This window comes from Triticum urartu, chromosome 5A, assembly GCF_056163025.1.
Source record: "Triticum urartu cultivar PI428250 chromosome 5A, HENAU_Tu73, whole genome shotgun sequence".
Lineage (NCBI taxonomy): Eukaryota > Viridiplantae > Streptophyta > Magnoliopsida > Poales > Poaceae > Triticum > Triticum urartu.
The window spans coordinates 479,429,476-479,453,275 of NC_141877.1; the positions used below are offsets into that span (position 1 = coordinate 479,429,476).

Sequence of the window (23,800 nt, forward strand, 5' to 3'; positions counted from 1 at the left end):
AAAGTGAGTGGGAGCACTACAACATTTCTGATAAGTATATGTGGATGACATATTGTTGATCCGAAATAATGTAGAATTTTTGGAAAGCATAAACGGTTGTTTGAAGAGTGATTTTCAAAGGAAGACCTGGATAAAGCTGCTTACATATTGGGCATCAAGATCTATAGAGATAGATTAAGACGCCTGATGATACTTTCAAAGAACGCACACCTTGACATGTTTTTGAAGGAGTTCAAAATAGATCAATCAAAGAAGGGGTTCTTACCTGAGTTGTAAGGTGTGAAGTTGAGTAAGACTCAAAGCTTGACCACGGCAGAAGAAAGAGGAAGGACGAAGGTCGTCCCCTATGCTTTTGTCATAGGCTCTATACGGTATGCCATGCTAAAGTACCGCACCTAATGTGTGCCTTGCCACATGTCTGGCAAGAGGGTACAAAGGTGATCTAGGAATGGATCTCGAGATAGCAATCAAAATTATCCTTAGAGGAATAAGGAAATGTTTCTCAGTTATGGAGGTGATAAAGAGTTCGACATAAAGAGTTACGTCGATGCAAGCTTAACACCTATCCCGATAGCTCTGAGTAGAGATACCGGATACGTATAATGGAGCAATAATTTGGAATAGCTCCAAGTGGAACGTGGTAGCAGCATCTACGATGTAAAGTTTTGCGAAATACATAGGGATCTGAATATGGCAAGACCCGTTGACTACAACCTCTCCCACAAGCATAACATGATAAAACCTAGAACTCATTGAGTGTTAATCACATAGTGATGTGAACTAGATTATTGAGTCTAGTAAACTCTTTGGATGTTGGTCACATGGAGATGTGACCTGTGAGTGTTAATCACATGGCGATGTGAACTAGATTAATGACTCTAGTGCAAGTGGGAGACTATTGGAAATATGCCCTAGAGGCAATAATAAATTAGTTATTATTATTATATTTCATTGTTCATGATAATCGTTTATTATCCATGCTAGAATTGTATTGATAGGAAACTCAGATACATGTGTGGATACATAGACAACACCATGTCCCTAGTAAGCCTCTAGTTGACTAGCTCGTTGATCAATGGATGGTTACAGTTTCCTGACCATGGACATTGGATGTCGTTGATAACGGGATCACATCATTAGGAGAATGATGTGATGGACAAGACCCAATCCTAAGCCTAGCACAAGATCGTGTAGTTCGTTTGCTAAAGCTTTTCTAATGTCAAGTATCATTTCCTTAGACCATGAGATTGTGCAACTCCCGGATACCGTAGGAGTGCTTTGGGTGTGCCAAATGTCACAACGTAACTGGGTGGCTATAAAGGTACACTACAGGTATCTCCGAAAGTGTCTGTTGGGTTGGCACGAATCAAGACTGGGATTTGTCACTCCGTGTAAATGGAGAGGTATCTCTGGGCCCACTCAGTAGGACATCATCATAATGTGCACAATGTGACCAGGGAGTTGATCACGGGATGATGTGTTATGGAATGAGTAAAGAGACTTGCCGGTAACGAGATTGAACAAGGTATCGGGATACCGACGATCGAATCTCGGGCAAGTATCGCACCGCTAGACAAAGGGAATTTTATATGGGATGATTAAGTCCTTGACATCGTGGTTCATCCGATGAGATCATTGTGGAGCATGTGGGAGCCAACATGGGTATCCAGATCCCACTGTTGGTTATTGACTGGAGAGTTGTCTCGGCCATGTCTGCATGACTCCTGAACCCGTAGGGTCTACACACTTAAGGTTTGATGGCGCTAGGGTTATAGGGAAAGTATGTACGCAGTTAACGAATGTTTTTAGGAGTCCCGGATGAGATCCCGGACGTCACGAGGAGTTACAGAATGGTCCGGAGGTAAAGATTAATATATAGGAAGTATGGTTTTGGCCACCGGAAGTGTTCCGGGCATCACCGGTAGTGTACCGGGACCACCGGAGGGGTCCGGGGGTCCACCAGGTGGGGTCACCAGCCCCGGAGGCCTACATGGGCCAATAGTGGGAAGGGACCAGCCCCTAGGTGGGCTGGGGCGTCTCCCACCATGGCCCAAGGCGCCTCCAAGAGGGGAGGGGGGCAAACCCTAGGGTAGATGGGCCCTAAGGCCCACCTCAGGTGCGCCTCCCCCTCTCCCCCTTGTGGCCGCCACCCTAGATGGGATCTAGGGCTGCCGCCACTCCTAGGGAGGAAACCCTAGGTGGGGGCGCAGCCCTCCCTCTCCCCCTATATATAGTGGAGGCAAAGGGGCAGCCCAACACATGAAGTTCCTCCCCTATTGGCGCAGCCCTACCCCTCTCCCTCCTCGTCTCTCATAGTGCTTGGCGAAGCCGTGATGGAGTCCCGCGCTCCTCCACCACCACCACGCCGTCGTGCTGCTGCTGGATGGAGTCTTCCCCAACCTCTCCTTCTCCTCTTGCTGGATCAAGGCGTAGGAGATGTCACCGGGCTGTACGTGTGTTGAACGCGGAGGTGCCGTCCATTCGGCACTAGGATCATCGGTGATTTGGATCATGACGAGTACGACTCCATCAACCCCGTTCACTTGAACGCTTCCGCTTAGCGATCTACAAGGGTATGTAGATGCACTCTCTTTCCCCTCGTTGCTAGATTACTCCATAGATTGATCTTGGTGATGCGTAGAAAATTTTAAATTTCTGCTACGATCCCCAACACACGAGGCACGACCGGCGCTGGTTTGGGCGGCTGGAGCAAGAAGATCAGAGGTTGAAGAAGCACTACGGCCGTTGGATGGACATCGTACGATCACTGGAGCTAGAATCATGCATATTGACTAAGTTGACAAAGCCCTCCGTCCCCGTCAACTTAGTAGGCCCACAAGTCAGCCTGCCACTATACTGGGTCCCAGCTAACAGGGGGAGTATTCTTTTTTTTGCGTAATAAGGAGGCACTTCCTTGCATGCGAAGATATGGCTGGTGGGTCCGAGCTGTCAGCGGCGGTAACGTTTTTTTCGTGAAATACAGAGGCCCTTTCGGTGGGTCCCAGATGTCAGGTGGAGGAATCATTATTTTGCGCGTAATAAGGAGGCATTTCCTTGCGTGCGGCCGTGGACCCAGCTGTCGGCCTCTCCACCTAAAGTCCATTTCAGATGCATGTCGGTCGTTGACCACGTTGACCAGGCCGCGCCGAGAGCACCAGGGCGGTGGACGACGGCGAGGCCTAGGAAGGGAACGGCACGGAGGCAGGGAAGACTCGGCAGTTGTTTCCCACGCGGAGGGGAGTACGACTGTACGAGGGTTTACTGGTTCGTCTGCCGTCGCCGGAGAATAACAGCAGGTGTGGGTGAGTAGAGGGATGGCTAGGCCAGCAATGGGAGTACAGTGGGGCAGTGAGGCCTGCGCGGCAGCAGAGCCGGCCGCGGGGAGGAGGGAGCAGGCAGTCCCGCCGGCGCCTGTTTGAGCGGCTGGAGCAGGAAAAGCAGAGATTTAAGAAGCACGACGGCCGTTGGATAGCCATCCAACAGTCACTGCTTGTGCGTCAACCTTTTATTAGGAAAGCCTCAAATCTGTGGGAAACAGCATACAACCCATCTGCCATTATTTATAATAATTTACAGCCCATTTGCTAATTATTAAGGTTTTTTTGGAGCCTATATTCTTTTTGTTAGCATTATAGCCCATATTGTGGCCACAGTTAAAAAATTATACCAAATTTTGCATATTCCGGTGCGGTCCGAACTGTTTTTAATCCCGAAATTTCGACTCACATTCAAACTGATTTTAAAAATAAATGTATATCAATATAAAATCCAACAAATTCTCCATGCATAAAAATTAATGTAATTTAAAATCTGGAAATGAAAAAAAGATATTTGAAACTAATTGCCGGTTTGATGTGTTTTAAAAATGTACAGCCCATTTCTCATTACTGATGGGCCATTTTCTCGGCCATCCGAATGAAAGCTCTCCTCGTATTGAAAGATTTCCAGCCCAACAGGCCTGACAAAGCGACTTGCTTGGCAAATCACAAAAAAATTGGGGTGTGGCCGTGGACCCAGCTGTCAGCCTCTCCACGTACAGTACTCTTCCGATGGAAGTCGTTCCTTGACCACGTTGACCATGCCGCGCGGAGAGCATCACGGCGGTGGACGACGGCGAGGCCTAGGAAGGGGACGACGCGGCAGTGAAAGCCCGCGCGGAGAGGAGTACGAGGGTTCACTGGTTCGGCTGCGGTGTGAGGCTGCCGTCGCCGCAGGGCCTGGCCAGCGGTGGGAATAGTAGGGGGCGGTGAGGCCTCCGCGGTAGGACAACCGGCCACGGGAGGCAGGAGCATGCGGCACGACCGGCGCTGCTTTGGGCGGCTGGGGCAAGAAGACCAGAGGTTGAAGAAGCACTACGGCCATTGGATGGACATCGTTGACCACGCCGCACCGAGAGCACCAGGGTGGTGGACGATGGCGAGGCCTACGAAGGGAACGACACGGAGCCGGGGAAGACACGACAGTGGCTGCCCACGTGGTGGAGAGTACGAGGGTTGATTGGTTCGGTTGCCGTCGCCGGAAAATAACAGGAGGTGTGGGTGAGTAGAGGGATAGATAGGCCAGGGATGCTAGTATGATTGGGCCATGAGGCCTTCCCGGCAGCACTGCCGGCCACGGGAGGCGGGAGCAGGCGGTTCCGACGGCGCTGGTTTGGGCGGCTGGGGCAGGAGGATCAGAGACTAAAGAAGCACGATTGCCGTTAGATTGACATCTAACGGTCTGACGCTGGTAGAGTCGATTGTTGACTAAGTTTCTTTTTTGAGAAACCTTGTGTACGCATGAACTTAGTAGACCTACAAGTCAGCCTCCAAATATGTGGCAGACATAAAGCCCATTTGCTATTTTTTATAATTTGCAGACCATTTGCTAATTCTTATATAATTTATTACAGCCCATTTTTTTCCTAGGACCACGGTCAAAAAGTCCAAGCTTATTTTGCATATTTCGGTGGAGTCCGAACTGTTGTAATCCTGAAATGATAAACATTTTTTAAGAACTTATTGATTTGCCAAAAAAATCGTTTTGTTTTTGCAAGCAAATAAGACGTGGGACAAATTTAGTTGGTTTAAGGGAAAACCAGTGGTAAAAAAATCAGTGCTGGGTAGGAAAAAACAACAAAAATAAGGGTGTAAATATGAAAAGGGAATTTTATGTGTTTTAAATATAATGATACGTGTATACGAACTAGTCAAACTATAGGTAGAGCTTAGAAAACGGATGTAGGACATGCGTTTCAAGAGGAAAATAGAACTGGGCTGTGTGTTTGATTCAGTAAAAAAACTGCATGCGGATGTTGTAAGACAAAATATAACTAACTCTGGCGGGCCAGAGGCCAGTAGATACCTGCTGGATCTTTGTGCCCCGTTGTCGTCATGGGCTGGGCCTGTTAAAAACAAAACAACCCTGTCAATCTACAACCCAGTTGAAACTTGCTCGACCTGAAAAAACAATATACGTGCTCAATAAACGAGAGAATTTTGCAAGTACAGACTGATAACCGGGATGCAGCACGTATATTGTTTTTTATTGTGATAATAAGTGCATGCACTTGTTTCGAAAAAAATGGAGAACTGAGAATTCGAACGGCGGGTGCTTATGCTACCCATCAAATAAAAGTCAGGTGCCTGAAAATTCATTTCGAAAAAAATGATTCAGCTTTATATCCACGTCGACCCTCGGCACGATGGTTGGAAGCAAATGCAAGTTCATACTAAAAGATCGTTAACAACAATACCAACTTGCGGACGACAAGGTAGTACAACTACCAATACCAAACTAACTTATAATCTTTTTACTCCTGGCCCTAGTGTTCGTCTGGTAGAAAATTTTGCAGAGGACCAGCTCCCGCTCCTTCTCTTGCTCCAGGTCCCCGAGGTGGTACTGGTGCATCACCCAGCTGGTCCTCTACTGGTCAAAGTTCTTGTTGGTGTGCAGCACCAGAACCTTTTTTGCTGCCCATCTGCCGGCCGTTGACCATCACCGGCAAGGTATTGCCGGTGTTGTGCCACATCGCGTGCATGCCGCACTCCGACTGCATCTTGCAACGCGTCTACGCGTCCCTTTTGAACGCCCTGGAATTGCGCTGGAAGAAATGCTTCCTTAGGCCACTCAGTGTGATATCTGCAGTATTGTGGAATACAGGTTTTAGTGTACCTAGTTGGCATTTTCATAACATCTTTGGCATGTTACAGTCACTTGTTTCACTTTTTATTAACTGTCAAATTGTAATTGCTTTACCAGGTCTGCGTGTAAAAAAATAGAGCTATAAACAAAGGAATATATTTGTGCAAGTAGACGGCCGATTGGTGTCTTACCTGGAAGTTTCTTAGGTTGGGTGTAACATATGCCGTGCTTGCTGTCGATGGTTGGTATGAACAAATCGACGAGAGACTGAAATCTCGCACTGTCAGCACTCACTTTGGCCTCAAGTTTCTCAGGTTGGGCCAATCCTTCTTCGACTTGCATCGGTAATTCCAGAATACCCGAACACGCCGCCGGGATTCTTGTGTCATCTCACGCGCAGCGTGTTGTCACGTCAATTCAATGTGCGAACATGATAAATAATTTGACCGACGTATACTAGTACTGCTACTGTACTACTTACTAGTCGTATTTAGTGTCACAATTTATACATAGGTTTAACTAACAAATACGCACTTGAAGCCTAACTGATATATAAGACAGGGCTATTTTGAAGGAAATATGCCCTAGAGGCAATAATAAAGTTATTATTTATTTCCTTATAATCATGATAAATGTTTATTATTCATGCTAGAATTGTATTAACCGGAAACTTGATACATGTGTGAATACATAGACAAACAAAGTGTCACTAGTATGCCTCTACATGACTAGCTCGTTAATCAAAGATGGTTATGTTTCCTGACCATGAACAATGAGTTGTTATTTGATTAACGAGGTCACATCATTAGTTGAATGATCGGATTGACATGACCCATTCCATTAGCTTAGCACCCGATCGTTTAGTATGTTGCTATTGCTTTCTTCATGACTTATACATGTTCCTATGACTATGAGATTATGCAACTCCCGTTTACCGGAGGAACACTTTGGGTGCTACCAAACGTCACAACGTAACTGGGTGATTATAAAGGAGCATTACAGGTGTCTCCGAAGGTAGATGTTGGGTTGGCGTATTTCGAGATTAGGATTTGTCAGTCTGATTGTCGGAGAGGTATCTCTGGGCCCTCTCGGTAATACACATCACATAAGCCTTGCAAGCATTACAACTAATATGTTAGTTGTGAGATGATGTATTACGGAACGAGTAAAGAGACTTGCCGGTAACGAGATTGAACTAGGTATTGGATACCGACGATCGAATCTCGGGCAAGTAACATACCGATGACAAAGGGAACAACGTATGTTGTTATGCGGTCTGACCGATAAAGATCTTCGTAGAATATGTAGGAGCCAATATGGACATCCAGGTCCCGCTATTGGTTATTGACCGGAGACGTGTCTCGGTCATGTCTACATTGTTCTCGAACCCGTAGGGTCCGCACGCTTAAGGTTACGATGACAGTTACATTATGAGTTTATGCATTTTGATGTACCGAAGGTTGTTCGGAGTCCCGGATGTGATCTCGGACATGACGAGGAGTCTCGAAATGGTCGAGACGTAAAGATTGATATATTGGAAGCCTATGTTTGGACATCGTAAGTGTTCCGGGTGAAATCGGGATTTTACCGAGTTACCGGGAGGTTACCGGAACCCCCCGGGAGCCATATAGGCCTTCATGGGCCTTAGTGGAAAGGAGAAAGGGGCAGCCCAAGGTGGCTGCGCCACTTCCCCCTCCCCTAGTCCTATTAGGACTAGGAGAAGGTGGCCGGCCCCCCTCTCTCTCTTTCCCCCCTTTGGGAATCCTAGTTGGAATAGGATTGGGGGGGGGGAGTCCTACTCCCGGAAGGAGTAGGACTCCTCCTGCGCCCTCTCCCTTGGCCGGCGCCCCCGCCCCCCTTGGCCCCTTTATATACTGAGGTAGAGGCACCCTAGAACACACAAGTTGATCCACGTGATCTATTCCTTAGCCGTGTGCGGTGCCCCCTGCCACCATATTCCTCGATAATACTGTAGCGGAGTTTAGGCGAAGCCCTGCTGCTGTAGTACATCAAGATCGTCACCACGCCGTCGTGCTGACGGAACTCTTCCCTGACACTTTGCTGGATCGGAGTCCGGGGATCGTCATCGAGCTGAACGTGTGCTCGAACTCGGAGGTGCCGTAGTTTCGGTGCTTGATCGGTTGGATCGTGAAGACGTACGACTACTTCCTCTACGTCGTGTCATCGCTTCCGCAGTCGGTCTGCGTTGGGTACGTAGACAACACTCTCCCCCTCGTTGCTATGCATCACATGATCTTGCGTGTGCGTAGGAAATTTTTTGAAATTACTACGAAACCCAACATATTTTGTTACTAGTAACAGAATAATATTCTGTTACTCCAGCGTCCTATAGAGAACGAGATGAATTTTCTTCGAACCAGTACGCCCGTGCGAAAAAATTCAAATCACCCACTTAGTCGTCTACAACCACCTCTTCCCACTCGCCGGCGTTCCCCTCCGCCCCGCGCGCCACCGGTAAACCTCCACCCTGCGCGCCCCCTGGCCAGCCTCCACCCCGCACGCCGCCGGCCAACGTCCATCCCACACTCCCGCCGGCCACCCTCCACCCCGCGCACCACCGGCCAGCCTCCATCCCGCGCTCCCGCAGGCCACCCTCAACCCCGCGCGCCCGCCGGCCAACCTCCACCCAGCACACCCCCGGCTACCCTCCACCCGACGCGCCCGCCAGCCATCCTCCATCCTGCGCGCCCCCGACCACCCTCTGTCCCATGTTCCTGCCGGCCTTCCTCCTGTCGCACCACCCACCGACCACCAACATCGCTCATTGCATGCCTTCGTCGTGTACGGGACTGGATATGCCCCCAGTACCTCTTCCTCCCCTGCCCCCACACATGGAAGCTAGTGGCTGGTGCCATTTGATGCTGCTCTGCTCCATCAACTTCAACCACCGGCTCATGAGGTGCACGCCATGTGTTTGCTAAATTGACTCAGTGTAGTGGAGCACCATTTTTACTTTGTTTCATGTTCATTTGTAGGTAGCTCGTTCTTGCCAAATGTTGTAGCTTAGATGACTTCAGAATGTTTATCGTGTGTGCTCTACCGTCGCGTGCTAGTCCAAGAATTCCTATCAACAGATAAGTCCATGTACTACTACCATGGGAGTTCAAAGAAATTCCTGTAACACAGGCCGTGCCCCGGCCCCATGTTCCGGTGTCGCCCTCCACAGCATGAGCACGCAGGCCGTTCACCTCCACCATCGATGTCTGTTCAACGTCACCAGGAGAACCCTGTGCGTCAACAACCCTATCAACCCCGTGCGACTTTGTTCTCTCAGCTTCAAAGAGGGTTCAGTTCAGAACTTTGAACGCCCAGAGGTTCAGTTCAGAACTTGGCCTGATGATACATTTGGTTTCTTTTCTGCAGCTCACACAACCCAAATAACAGCTGATCATTTGATAAATTTTGGGTTCAGCTTCACACTACGCAGGAGTGCATATTCTTCTACTTGTAAGTTCTAATAATAGATGGGTGGTTTTGCTAATCAGTTCAAGCTCAAATAATAAAATTCCTCGCTGGATTGCATCATTCTTATCTATTGTTTTTTTGCTCGATTGATATCAGCCACTTCAAGTCCTTTTCTCCAGCCATGATAGAGATCCATTCAAACTAGTTGTTCTATGTTTACACATTCAGATATACTAGATGATCTGTTGAAAGATACGATATGCGTACTGTTGATAATCTCAAACATGTTTTACTCAACTTTAGAAAACATGTAATATTGCTGTGCTGCTTTGCAGTGTCTCCAGCAGTCCTACTTCTCCATGACAACAAGGACGACATCGCCATGCGTGCACACTCTCCTTTCTTTCTACTTCCGAGATGGTGAGGAGCTCCAGCAGGTGGCCGCCGGTGGGATCCGCAGGTCAGCCCCCATCTTCCACCTCCCCTAGTCTCCTCTTCAGCAGGAGCAACACCATTAGGAGCTTGAAGTAAAATGAGGACGGCTGCAGCGATGCACTGTGCATTTCGCCCGCTCCTGTCCAACAAGTTCCCACCGTGCATTTTTGTGTGTGTAGAAATTTGGCTAATCTAGTTCGCGAATTTGGTCTACTTGTTGTAAATCTGTCAGTTCAAGACAAGTGTCTTCCGATCCTAGAAATTAGGTCCTTTGTGAATATTGCTTGTTTCAGAAAGAAATAGACTTTGTAATTGCATCACATGGTGTACTGATCAACATAAACATGGTGTACTGAGCAAAACATACACATTCTATCTATTTAGCCGTGAGTAACACTTAAAAAAGTTTGATATGCACAACAACAAATTGAGTCTTTGATACAGGAATACACACACCCAATGCCACTGTAGATAGATAGATGGCCACCCCTACCTGATGTTTTTAATTCAAAGTTCCAAACCCAATGTAAACCGCTCATGCTGCTTAACAAAAAATCACTTATTTGAACTGAGGAATATTACTTATTGCCATGATCTATTGAAGCCAAGATCTGCTGCAGCATTCAAATCCCTTCAATTCACTTCTATCTCCCTTGATAAGTTCAGTGTGTGTAATGGAAAAAACAAAAATATAATAGTGCAGTTCACTTCAACCAGTTGATATTGGATTATATTGGTTGATTGCAAAATACTTTGTTGTTTTCCCATCACCGTGGCCCTGCTCCCTAACCAACACCACCGGCCAACAACATGGCCTTGCGTCCTGACCATCGCCACGACCCCTCCTTCTTGCGCTGCCGCATCGTGCACTCACCACGCCGTGTGTGGCATCCTCTCGGCGAAGCGCCCGTGCTGTGTCGCGGGCCAATTTTCCGGTGTCACCCTCCGCCGCCTCAGTGCACAGGCAGTTCACCTCCGCCACCCCAGGCCGTACACCACTATGAAGAGAGCCCGTTCAACTATGTGATAGAGAATTTTTGTACCAGACTTAGTATTAGTCCGGTGTGTAATCTATCCTCAGTCCATAAAAATCACAGAAATTGTTGGTGTGTGTGCAGAAATATCGTCAGTGCAAGTTTCAAAAATATGTAAGTTTAGATATATCACCTAAATAAGTAACGATTTGCAGCGAGTTTCTTCAAAATTCCGTAAAGTTTAGATATATCACCTAATGTATCGTCAGTGCAAGTTTGAAAATTCTATAAGTTTAGATATATCGTAAAGAAAAACTGATGAGTCACCGTCTGCTTTATATTCATGTTCTCTGCAGCACAGGTAGCAGTGGGACTGACTGGGAGTGATCCCTGAACCATTTGATTAAATGCCATGGTTTCCAACTATGGTAATGCTAATAGAAAGTGTTAGAGGCCACGAAGCCTCTTGGCTTCTCCAATAAGCAGGTTTGGCTAGTTCTGAAGCGCCTCCTCAAGTTTCTGAGTACGCGATGCGTCGATGGACGCATCCTAGGCGGCCAAGCACGACGTGTTTTGTCCTGCACCCAGAAGCTTTGGAGGCGATGTGTTGCCCTTCGTAATTTCTTAACAATTCCAGTAGTGCTGGTTCATATAGAACTTGAAATTACCAATCTGCCATGGGGATGTACTGCCCTCAGTACTCTCTCAATAAATCTAGCAGTGTAGGTTCTCTGGTGCACTAAGTATTTCCGGTGGCGATGCCTGCTTATATATTTCTGCTTTCATGTATTAAACCTTGCAGTCAGGTACTATTTCATGATAATATGTGAACTGAAAGAAAGGTTCAACTATTTGTTATTTTAGCTGAGTTTAATTTCTTATTCTCGTTTAGTTCAAATTCGTATTCTACTTCAGTTCAACTTCTAAAATTTTGTTTTGTGTTATACATACCCAAGACTAGAACTCTTGGATGATTACATTAGATGAGTTAATTAATTAACTATGTTTTCCAACCTCAGGTGCAACCTTGCCAGCAGCATGTTGGCGGTTCCTCTGTCTTTCTTGTTGCTGCTCCAAGCCGCAACACCTCATGTTGTCATCATCTCTGCAGGGCCACCGCTCCAACCTGTCCCCTGTTGCAGCCCCACCACTCGTTGTCGATGCACTCCAACCCAAGGACCTCCAAGATGGAGGTCGCCTCGCGGCCTAGCGACGAGGTAACTCATCTTCCTTGTGCGTCCTTCGCCCACTATGCACCCTGCTGCCCTCGACTTCCTTCCTCACAAACATGCTACCCCAACTTTTATTTTGATTTTTAGTTTAACTTGTGTGTTCTTTTCTGTGCATTATGCTTTAAATGTGCAGAGTCCTGAGGCAAAATGATACATTTTAGTTTGCTTTGCCGCAAGGGCATTGCTGAAACTTAACTTCTGTCTAAACCTATAACCATCCATTTCGAAAACAGATGCTACTTTACTTTGCATGGATCCTGAATAAACACCATAGGGATGGCTAAACTTATTTGCTCTAGTCATCCCTGGTGCCCTTGCTGAATAAACACCACCAAGAATAGAAAGCAAATAGCTTCTATCTAAACTTATTTGCTCTAGTCGCCATTCCCTCCGGTGACACCGGCTCCACCCCCATTGCAGTGCTCTAGACGTCATCCTGGAATAGCAAGGATGACTTGGTAGTCACTAGGATTCCCTGCAGTGGCCAAATCGCGCTGCTCGTGATCTCCGCCTCCATCAGCTCCACTTCGCTGGAGCAATCAGTCCAGAGGAGGAGGTGTAGCCGGTCCACCCAATCTCCGACGTCTTATTCCACCTCCAAAAAAATTCTTTTTGATTTCTATTATTCATCACAGGTTCACTTCTATTACCTCGGTGCAAAAAGTGCCAAAAAGATCAGTCCAGACTTACTAAATGTCCATATTGTACATAGTATTTGCATAGTCTTAAATTTCTGGAAAACAAGCTTCCATACAAAGAAGGTTCAGTACAAGAAAAATGGGTCAGTCAGTTCATCCATATGCAAACCCTCATAACGAAACCTACCACTAGAGTTCCTTCCACGACGCCTCGACCTCCTGTTCAGCCATGGATTCTTGCCATCCAATACACGATTGGTGAGAAACACCTTCGTCCTCCTCCTCTCCTACTCTTCAGTTCACATACTGCCATCCATGATGGCCATTTTTCTTGTAATCTAGATTTTGATCCAACTGAAAGTTCAGGAGTTCTTCGGGGGACTGCTCATAGATGCAAGAAAGAGACATAGAGAGAGAGATGCAAAAAAGACATATATATGGAGAGAGGCTACTACAGTTCACTTGGGGGATGCTTTGTTGTGCAGGATTTTGGGGGTGCCTAGTCTGGCAAGGGTTTTCAAGTATAACATGTGTGATAGTGGCAATTTTCAAAAACTTTAATAGTTCAAGTACATAAGAAAACATAAGTCCACTCTGTAAAAACAAAAGTAGACGCAGAAAGTTCAGTTTTGCTATATACGATTGGTAATGCCGATGTGTTCCTTTGTGGTTTAGATTTCGGCAGTAAACTATGCAAACAATTTAAAAGTACTCAAGTCCAACTTGCAAACCAGTAGCAGTCCTATAGTGCAACATGCATCAAATTCAAGAAAATAGCAAACCTGACTTGAAGCAAATTCGCATTTGGTTGTTAATTTCATAGCTCATCATTTCTAATATAAGCCAATGCTTCTATTCTAATCTAGTTTTTTATTTTGTAGACCACCTTTTCTAATATAATGTTAAAAGTCAACTAGATTAAAAAATCAGTGTGTTAGCGATCAGTACTAGTGCTCATCAGTATGGCAAGCAGCAGTACTGATTAGTATGACTTACACAAATGCCAGTACTGATTAGTACTTTCTTAATGTTAAAGATGAGCAGTAAAAGATACAAGTTGCAGTTCCAGGGCAACCTGTCTTGGATCCTTTTCAGATTCAGGTAATAAATGTTTGGTAATCTTATATACTTGCATCAGTTCAGACTCACGGATACAATAAGTTGAGGGAAAACCCATACAAAAGTTCAAAGTTGAGAAACAGGGGTTCTTTGTTTCAATGTTTGCTAGTGTATGCAGATTGGTTTGCATGAATTTCATAGTTGGATGGCTACTAATCTCTATAAAACCTTGGAAGCGGTGCTTGCATTACTAGCCCAACCATACTAGGTAAAACTGAATGTACGTAGCCAGTTCAATAACATCATCTCCTTGTGCAAAAAAGTAGTTAAAAAGGTCAAACTGACATCTGCTTCAGAATGTCGCACAAAAAAATATTTATCTGTATTTGTCTTTTTCATGTTGAATTATTTGAAGTAAAACAAAAATAGCCCACTTTTGTGACTTTCATCATTTGAAAATCTACATGCCTGCAGTTCGAGGACGGACACCCCAGGTTCTCAAGCAGCATAGTTATCGCACAAAGTCAAACTTGCTGCTGCACCATCTTCACCAAGTCATACTTGCAGAAGCCAGGGGATCCACAAATCGTAGGGAGCTGTCCAAGTCGAGATATGACCGCAGTCCAAGTGTTACTGCGACCACCATCTTCACCAAGCGCTGCACCCATTGAGCACCCACACAGTGAGAACGCCATCTCATTTTTCTTTGGACATTTTCTTTATGATTCATGCTCGCTGATGGATCAACTACTATTCATTTAGTTTGAACTCTCTGAACTATGGATGGGGCTCACGCGCTAGCGCCACTGCCGGCCCCGTATAGCTAAGTCCTTGGCCCACTGCACGCCATGCTGCCCTCGACCTCCCTCTCACAGGCATGCTACCCCAACTTTTATTTTGATTCTCAGTTCAAGTTGTGTGTTCTTTTCGTTGCATTGTGCTTTAAATGTGCAAAATCTTGAGGAAATCCTAAAATATTATGTGTGCAATAAAGGTAATTAACCGCCTTTAGAAATTCTGACAGTCCATCCTAGACTAAGCAAACAGTACATGTTAGTGTTGGTTTTTTAAGAGATTTAGTATTAGTTGATCAACATTTTGATGCTTTTTCACTATGTCTGCACTTCGTTATAGTTAAGCATTGATCCATTTCTCAGCTGCAAGTAAATAATGATCTTGCACTTCATAATAATGCCCTCCCCCTCTGTTTCTCTTCCTCTCTAAATCCCCTTTCTGTCACTAATTTATTTTCTCCCTGAATGCAACACGAGGGAGGCTAGAGCGACTACAGATCGATGACAAGAGCCACTTCAGTTCTGTTGTTCGTGTATTGGAAGTACGTATCCTCTATCCGGGCAGGAGATAGAGGTGATTTCTCCCCTAATGCAACCTATTTTGTAAGTATCCTGAGACCCATCGTGTCCTATATACAGATTCAGAGTTTAACACATCAATGGAAGTTTGTTCTGAAAACTGAAATTGTTTGGGATGTACTGATAGATTAGTTGTTAATTATTGTAGTGTTTTGTTCTTGTAGAATAAAAATAAGATGTATGGCTTACTTCTTGGCCCAGCTGAGAGAACCCTCATGTTGAAAAGTATAAAGAAGTTTTGAAGCAATTCCTAGTGTCTTTAGAAGCATTCATGGTTAAAAGCAACGACAATCTCCTCCATTCAAGTTGAGCACTTGTCATCGTCCAAGTTGAGCGCTAGATGCCGTCCAACTTCAAAGAGGATTGTATGCAAGTACAGAAGTTTGTTTTAGTGAGAAAAAATGCGGGTTTTTGGACAATGTTCTGTATGTTTGATTTGCTCAACCTTAGAACTTGGAGATATCCACTCTATTTTTCTATGAGGAAGGCACACATGAGATCATGTGCAATGGTTATCCCCCTATTTTGTTTCTTCAAATGTGTATTTTGTTTCTTATAATGTGTTGTTCCCCTGTTCGATGAGGTAACAAAGAAAAATAGTGAAAATATCATTCCAGACTTGTACGGTAGAAAGTGTGGAGAAGAAAACAGAAGTTTTAAAACAAGGGAATGGTAAAAAAATATAAGTCCATTCAACTATATAAACCATGCAGGTATGATGGCGATGACGCCTTCAGTAAGGATGAGAAGGAAAATTTAAAACTAAAACAAAAAGAGTTTCAAGTGATTATTTTTTGAGAAGTACAAACTCTCCAGTACCATAAGTTTGAATATTATTGTGCAAAAGGTACAAAAAATGAATGCCTAGAAGAAAAGAACACTTACTGCTAGAAAGAAAATAGCTTGTGAAAGTTTAGATCATAAAAAGGTCAAGTTGCAGAAAGAATGAAGTGCAGAACTTTGATGTAAAAGAAAAATTAGAAGTTCAAGAAGAAAACACATAAAATATTTTCTTTTATATTTAGTACAAAGTTGAGACACTTATTTTGGGATGGAGGGAGTATAAAGTAGTTTTGAAGTAATTCCCAGTGTCTTTAGAAGCATTCATGGTTAAAAGGCAACGACAATGTCCTCCGTTCGAGTTGAGCACTGGTCATCGTCCAAGATGAGCAGTATGTGTCGTCCAGGTTCAAAGAGGGTTGTATGCAAGTACATAAGTTTGCTTTAGTGAGAAAAATGCGGGGTTTTGACAATATTCTGTATGATTCATTTTTATTCAACCTTAGAACTTGGCGATATTCAGTCTATTTTTCTATGATGAAGGCACACATGAAGTCCTATGCAATGGTTACCCCCCTAGTGCTTCAAAGATTCGTATTTTGTCCTCAGAATCAGTACAACAAAATGACAGTATCAGTACAAACGCTCGAATTAATCAGTTCAACAATACTAACACGATGACGTGATGAACTGCTAAAAATAATTATATCCTCCTCATAAAAATACAATCAGCCCCCTAGGAACAGAGGGTCCATGACATGCTATCCATACCGAGGGTGAACTTCACAAAAAAATTCATAGCAAAAACATCGCTAGCTAGCGACAGGCACACAAGAAAGAGGTCAAAGACAAGGAACTATACCTTTTCTGAAGGAAGCTTGCTCAAACTCAGCATTCTCGTTGTTAAATCTTTCACTCTATAATAGGAAATTCTTAGCTTCTTTTTTTTACCAGAAAATTCATTCTATTACTAAACCCGCGCAGCGATCTCGCTGGCGACTAGCACTGAAACACAGTCTGGAGCCTGCTCGATCCATGAAAGATCAACACCTCTTGCCCTGAAGCCAAACGCGACTAGTTCATGGGCTGCCTTATTACAGTCCCTTTTACAAAAATTGAAACTAAATGACTCAAAGTTTGCATGACATACACTACGCATCTCGTGTAACAGGACGCCAATCGTGGCCCGGTCATAATCATCAGAGTTCAGAGCTTGGACAAGGACCCTGGAGTCAGATTCGGGTACCACTCTATGTAGGCCAAATTCAGCACTCGCTTCTGCTGCCCTCAAACCTGTCATCGTCTCAGCATGCAGAGGTCCCGATATGTGCTGCATATATGCATCTGGCCGCCAAGAAATCACCTTGATCTGAACGAAAAACACACCCCCAGGCTCCCTGTCCAGTATCCGCATAAAAGGTGGCATCAAAGTTAACTTTGACAAAGTCAGCAGGTGGCCGCTGCCAAATTTCCTTTAACTGATTAGTGGCTTGCTTGGGCTGAACAACAGCCTGCCTGAAGTCCTGAATATGCTGATGGAAATGGGTAGCACATCAGCGCACTTGCACCTAGACATACATTGACAAGTACTCAGAGAATACCACAGAACTATAGACAGTGGAGGTAGAGAGCAAAAGGGCGTACACTCAAACATACTATATCTTCACAACAAACTGCAGTTTTTCAACAAGATTTTTTAGTAACGGGGGATCCAACTGAAGCACACCACCCTTTTTTCCTACAAACATAAGTAAAATGAACCTCAAGAGCAAATCACTAGCGGACTGCATTTGCACTTCCATTTATCTTCACAAAAAGCACAAAATAGTGAAGTCCAGTAGACGACGACATGAACATCTCATAGTTGTGCTTGTAGGAGGCCATTGGGGGAGAACGGTCGGTGGCGCCGGGTGGACAGGGTCGTTGGCGCCACACGGGCTGAGGAACGGCCAGAACAGAGCTCCGCCAGCCACCCGGCCACGGGCTTGGTATCGGGAGTCTTCGAGGTCACGCGCCCGACCAGAACGGAGCTCCGCGGGCCACACGGCCACGGGTTCAGAATCAGGAGGCTCTGTGGTCGCGCGCCCGCCAGAACAGAGCTCCACCGGCCACCCGGCCATGGGCTCGAAATCAGGAACTGGGGCAGCCGCTCCACTTGCTTGGGAAAGGTGAGGAGGAGGGGGAGGGGGCATACGAGCATGAAATCGTTCGAGCAGCCAGGGATCTTAGGCGCGTCGACGTCCTGCGATGTTGCCACCAGCGGCCGCCCCCGCGAGCGCCGCCTCCGTCGCCCATCGCCGCACCTAGGATGGGGTCGGGGTTGCTGGGAGGGAGGCTGGAGGGTGGAGGGATTGGCCGCGAGCAGCTCCGTCGATGGCTGGAATGGCCGACGAAACGGGGAGAGAGAGCGGAGGGAGCTCTTATTTACTCTTTTAATAAAACCCATCAGTTCAACGAAATGACGCCAATAGTACAACAGCTCGAATTCATCAGTTCAACAATGGTAACAGAATAATATTCTGTTACGCGAAACAGAATAGCCCAGATGTATATATATATGGCTTCTGCACAGCATCTCCATCATCATTATCAGTACATCCTACGCAGGTGAGTTAGGATGCACTTGATCCCAGGAAGGTATCTATCCTTCAAACCAGAGGAGTGCTTCAAACTAACAACAGTACATAATATCCAACAAAAGAGGGTCGTGCTACAGCAGCAGAATACATGGCTGAGTCTAGATATCAGCATGAATCAAGTTGTGCATATTTGCTGTTGGCATGAACCACATCGCCGCATGTCGGGTTTGCAAAAGCCATCCATCGCATGGAAGCTTGATGCCTTTCACACACTGAAGATTATCTGGCAACAAGCTGTGTCGACGAATCTCTGGATATGGTGATTCATGAAAACCATGGTATGATGTGTAAACACAGCCCCCCTCGCGAATGAAAGTTGAAGGAAATATGCCCTAGAGACAATAATAATGTTATTATTTTATTTCCTTATATCATAATAAATGTTTATTATTCATGCTAGAATTGTATTATCCGGAAACATAATACTTGTGTGAATGCATAGACAAACTAAACGTCACTAGTATGCCTCTACTTGACTAGCTCGTTAATCAAAGATGGTTATGTTTCCTAACCATAGACATGTGTTGTCATTTGATTAACGGGATCACATTATTAGGAGAATGATGTGATTGACATGACCCATTCCATTAGCTTAGCACCCGATCGTTTAGTATGTTGCTATTGCTTTCTTCATGACTTATACATGTTCCTATGACTTAGATTATGCAACTCCCGTTTGCCGGAGGAACACTTTGTGTGCTACCAAACGTCACAACGTAACTGGGTGATTATAAAGGAGCTCTACAGGTGTCTCCAAAGATAAATGTTGGGTTGGCGTATTTCGAGATTAGGATTTGTCACTCCAATTGTCGGAGAGGTATCTCTGGGCCCTCTCGGTAATGCACATCACATAAGCCTTGCAAGCATTGCAACTAATGAGTTAGTTGCGAGATGATGTATTACGAAATGAGTAAAGAGACTTGCCGGTAACGAGATTGAACTAGGTATTGAGATACTGACGATCGAATCTCGGGCAAGTAACATACCGATGACAAAGGGAACAACGTATGTTGTTATGCGGTCTGACCGATAAAGATCTTCGTAGAATATGTGGGAGCCAATATGAGCATCCAGGTTCCGCTATTGGTTATTGACCAGAGACGTGTCTTGGTCATGTCTACATTGTTCTCGAACCCGTAGGGTCCGCACGCTTAAGGTTTCGATGACAGTTATATTATGAGTTTATGAGTTTTGATGTACCGAAGTTAGTTCGGAGTCCCGGATGTGATCACGGACATGACGAGGAGTCTCGAAATGGTCGATACATAAAGATTGATATATTGGAAGCCTATGTTTGGACATCGGAAGTGTTCCGGGTGAAATCGGCATTTTACCGGAGTACCGAGAGGTTACCGAAAACCCCCGGTAACCTAATGGGCCTTAATGGGCCTAGTGGAGGAAGAGGAGAGGAGGCCTAGGGGCTGCCGCGTGCCCCTCCCCCCCAAGTCCGAATTGGACAAGGAAGGTGGGCGGCGCCCCCCTTCCTTTCTTCCCTCTCCTCCTTCCCCCCAAGTCCTAATCCAACTAGGGAAAGGGAGGGGAGTCCTACTCCCGGTAGGAGTAGGACTCCTCCTGCGCGCCTCCTCCTAGGGCCGGCCGCACCCCCCTTGGCTCCTTTATATACGGGGGCAGGGGGCACCCCTAGACACACAAGTTGATCTCTAAGATCGTTCTCTTAACCGTGTGCGGTGCCCCCTTCCACCATAGTCCTCGATAATATTGTATTGGTGCTTAGGCGAAGCCCTGCGACAGTTGAACATCAAGATCATCACCACGCCGTCGTGCTGACGGAACTCTTCCCCGACACTTTGCTGGATCGGAGTCCGGGGATCGTCATCGAGCTGAACGTGTGCTAGAACTCGGAGGTGCCATAGTTTCGGTGCTTGATCGGTCGGGCCGTGAAGACGTACGACTACATCAACCGCGTTGTCATAATGCTTCCGCTGTCGGTCTACGAGGGTACGTAGATTACACTCTCCCCTCTTGTTGCTATGCATCACGATGATCTTGCGTGTGCGTAGGAATTTTTTTGAAATTACTACGTTCCCCAACAGTGGTATCAGAGCCTAGGTTTTATGCATTGATGTTATATGCACGAGTAGAACACAAGTGAGTTGTGGGCGATATAAGTCATACTGCTTACCAGCATGTCATACTTTGGTTCGGCGGTATTGTTGGACGAAGTGGCCCGGACCGACATTACGCGTACGCTTACGCGAGACCGGTTCTCCCGACGTGCTTTGCACAAAGGTGGCTAGCGGGTGTCAGTTTCTCCAACTTTAGTTGAACCTAGTGTGGCTACGCCCGATCCTTGCGAAGGTTAAAACAGCACCAACTTGACAAACTATCATTGTGGTTTTGATGCGTAGGTAAGAACGGTTCTTGCTAAGCCCGTAGCAGCCACGTAAAACTTGCAACAACAAAGTAGAGGACGTCTAACTTGTTTTTGCAGGGCATGTTGTGATGTGATATGGTCAAAGACATGATGCTAAATTTTATTGTATGAGATGATCATGTTCTGTAACTAAGTTTTCGGCAACTGGCAGGAGCCATATGGTTGTCGCTTTATTGTATGCAATGCAATTGCGATGTATTGCTTTACTTTATCACTAAGCGGTAGCGATAGTCGTGGAAGCATAAGATTGGCGAGACGACAACGATGCTACGATGATGATCAAGGTGTCACGCCGGTGACGATGGTGATCATGACGGTGCTTCGAAGATGGAGATCACAAGCACAAGATGATGATGGCCATATCATATCACTTATATTGATTGCATGTGATGTTTATCTTTTATACATCTTATCTTGCTTTGATTGACGGTAGCATTTTAAGATGATCTCTCACTAATTATCAAGAAGTGTTCTCCCTGAGTATGCACCATTGCGAAAGTTCTTCGTGCTGAGACACCACGTGATGATCAGGTGTGATAGGCTCTACGTTCAAATACAACGGGTGCAAAACAGTTGCACACGCGAAATACTCAGGTTATACTTGACGAGCCAAGCATATGCAGATATGGCCTCGGAACACGGAGACCGAAAGGTCGAGCATGATTCATATAGTAGATATGATCAACATAGTGATGTTCACCAATGAAACTACTCCATCTCACGTGATGATCGGACATGGTTTAGTTGATTTGGATCACGTGATCACTTAGAGGATTAGAGGGATGTCTATCTAAGTGGGAGTTCTTTAGTAATATGATTAATTGAACTTAAATTTATCATGAACTTAGTACCTGAGTATCTTGCTTGTTTATGTTTGATTGTAGATAGATGGCCCGTGCTGTTGTTCCGTTGAATTTTAATGCGTTCCTTGAGAAAGCAAAGTTGAAATATGATGGTAGCAATTACACGGTCTGGGTCCATAATTTGATGATTATCCTCATTGCTGCACAGAAGAATTACGTCCTGGAAGCACCGCTGGGTGCCAGGCCTGCTGCTGGAGCAACACCAGATGTTATGAACGTATGGCAGAGCAAAGCTGATGACTACTCGATAGTTCAGTGTGCCATGCTTTACGGCTTAGAATCGGGACTTCAACGACGTTTTGAACGTCATGGAGCATATGAGATGTTCCAGGTGTTGAAGTTAATATTTCAAGCAAATGCCCGGATTGAGAGATATGAAGTCTCCAATAAGTTCTATAGCTGCAAGATGGAGGAGAACAGTTCTGTCAGTGAGCATATACTCAAAATGTCTGGGTATAATAATCACTTGATTCAATTGGGAGTTAATCTTCCAAATGATTGCGTCATTGACAGAATTCTCCAATCACTGCCACCTAGCTACAAGAGCTTCGTGATGAACTATAATATGCAAGGGATGAATAAGACTATTCCTGAGCTCTTCGCAATGCTGAAAGCTGTGGAGGTAGAAATCAAGAAGGAGCGTCAAGTGTTGATGGTCAACAAGACCACTAGTTTCAAGAAAAAGGGCAAAGGGAAGAAGAAGGGGAACTTCAAAAAGAACAGCAAGCAAGTTGTTGCTCAAGAGAAGAAACCCAAATCTGGACCCAAGCCTGAAACTGAGTGCTTCTACTGCAAGCAGACTGGTCACTGGAAGCGGAACTGCCCCAAGTATTTGGCGGATAAGAAGGATGGCAAGGTGAACAAAGGTATATACGATATACATGTTATTGATGTGTACCTTACTAATGCTCGCAGTAGCACTTGGGTATTTGATACTGGTTCTATTGCTAACATCAAACAAGGACTATGGATTAAGTGAAGATTGGCTAAGGACGAGGTGACGATGCGCGTGGGAAATGGTTCCAAAGTCGATGTAATCGCGGTCGGCACGCTACCTCTACATCTACCTTCGGGATTAGTATTAGACCTAAATAATTGTTATTTGGTGCTAGCGTTGAGCATGAACATTATATCTGGATCTTGTTTGATGCGAGACGGTTATTCATTTAAATCAGAGAATAATGGTTGTTCTATTTATATGAGTAAAATCTTTTATGGTCATGCACCCATGAAGAATGGTCTATTCTTATTAAATCTCGATAGTAGTGACACACATATTCATAATGTTGTAGCCAAAAGATGCAGAGTTGATAATGATAGTGCAACTTATTTGTGGCACTGCTGTTTAGGTCATATCGATGTAAAGTGCATGAAGAAACTCCATACTGATGGACTTTTGGAACCACTTGATTATGAATCACTTGGTACTTGCGAACCGTGCCTTATGGGTAAGATGACAAAAACACCATTCTCCGGTACTATGGAGAGAGCAACAGATTTGTTGGAAATCATACATACAGATGTATGTGGTCCGATGAATGTTGAGGCTCGTGGCGGATATCGTTATTTTCTCACCTTCATAGATGACTTAAGCAGATATGGGTATATCTACTTAATGAAACATAAGTCTGAAACATTTGAAAAGTTCAAAGAATTTCAGAGTGAAGTTGAAAATCATCGTAACAAGAAAATAAAATTCCTACGATCTGATCGTGGAGGAGAATATTTGAGTTACGAGTTTGGTGTACATTTGAAACAATGCGGAATAGTTTCGCAACTCACGCCACCCGGAACACCACAGCGTAATGGTGTGTCCGAACGTCGTAATCGTACTTTACTAGATATGGTGCGATCTATGATGTC

General features: G+C 45.3%; 1 protein-coding gene across 1 annotated transcript; it reads right to left on the reverse strand.

Moving 5' to 3' along the window:
- Positions 1-17,010: 17,010 nt before the first annotated feature.
- Positions 17,011-18,486, reverse strand: LOC147972111 (uncharacterized). Its single transcript, XM_087524229.1, has 2 exons — positions 18,235-18,486; positions 17,011-17,475 (listed from the first exon to the last, which is right to left on the reverse strand). Exons 1-2 carry the CDS (start codon positions 18,484-18,486, stop codon positions 17,011-17,013), a joined length of 717 nt encoding a protein of 238 aa, XP_087380355.1.
- Positions 18,487-23,800: the final 5,314 nt, after the last annotated feature.

Bases quoted from the DNA above. Each gene is read 5' to 3' on its own strand.
- LOC147972111 (XM_087524229.1), bottom strand. From the start codon at position 18,486: ATGGGTTTTATTAAAAGAGTAAATAAGAGCTCCCTCCGCTCTCTCTCC. The intron at 17,476-18,234 runs GTATGCCCCCTC...ACTTTGTCAAAG, and splicing joins GCTCGAACGATTTCATGCTC to TTAACTTTGATGCCACCTTT.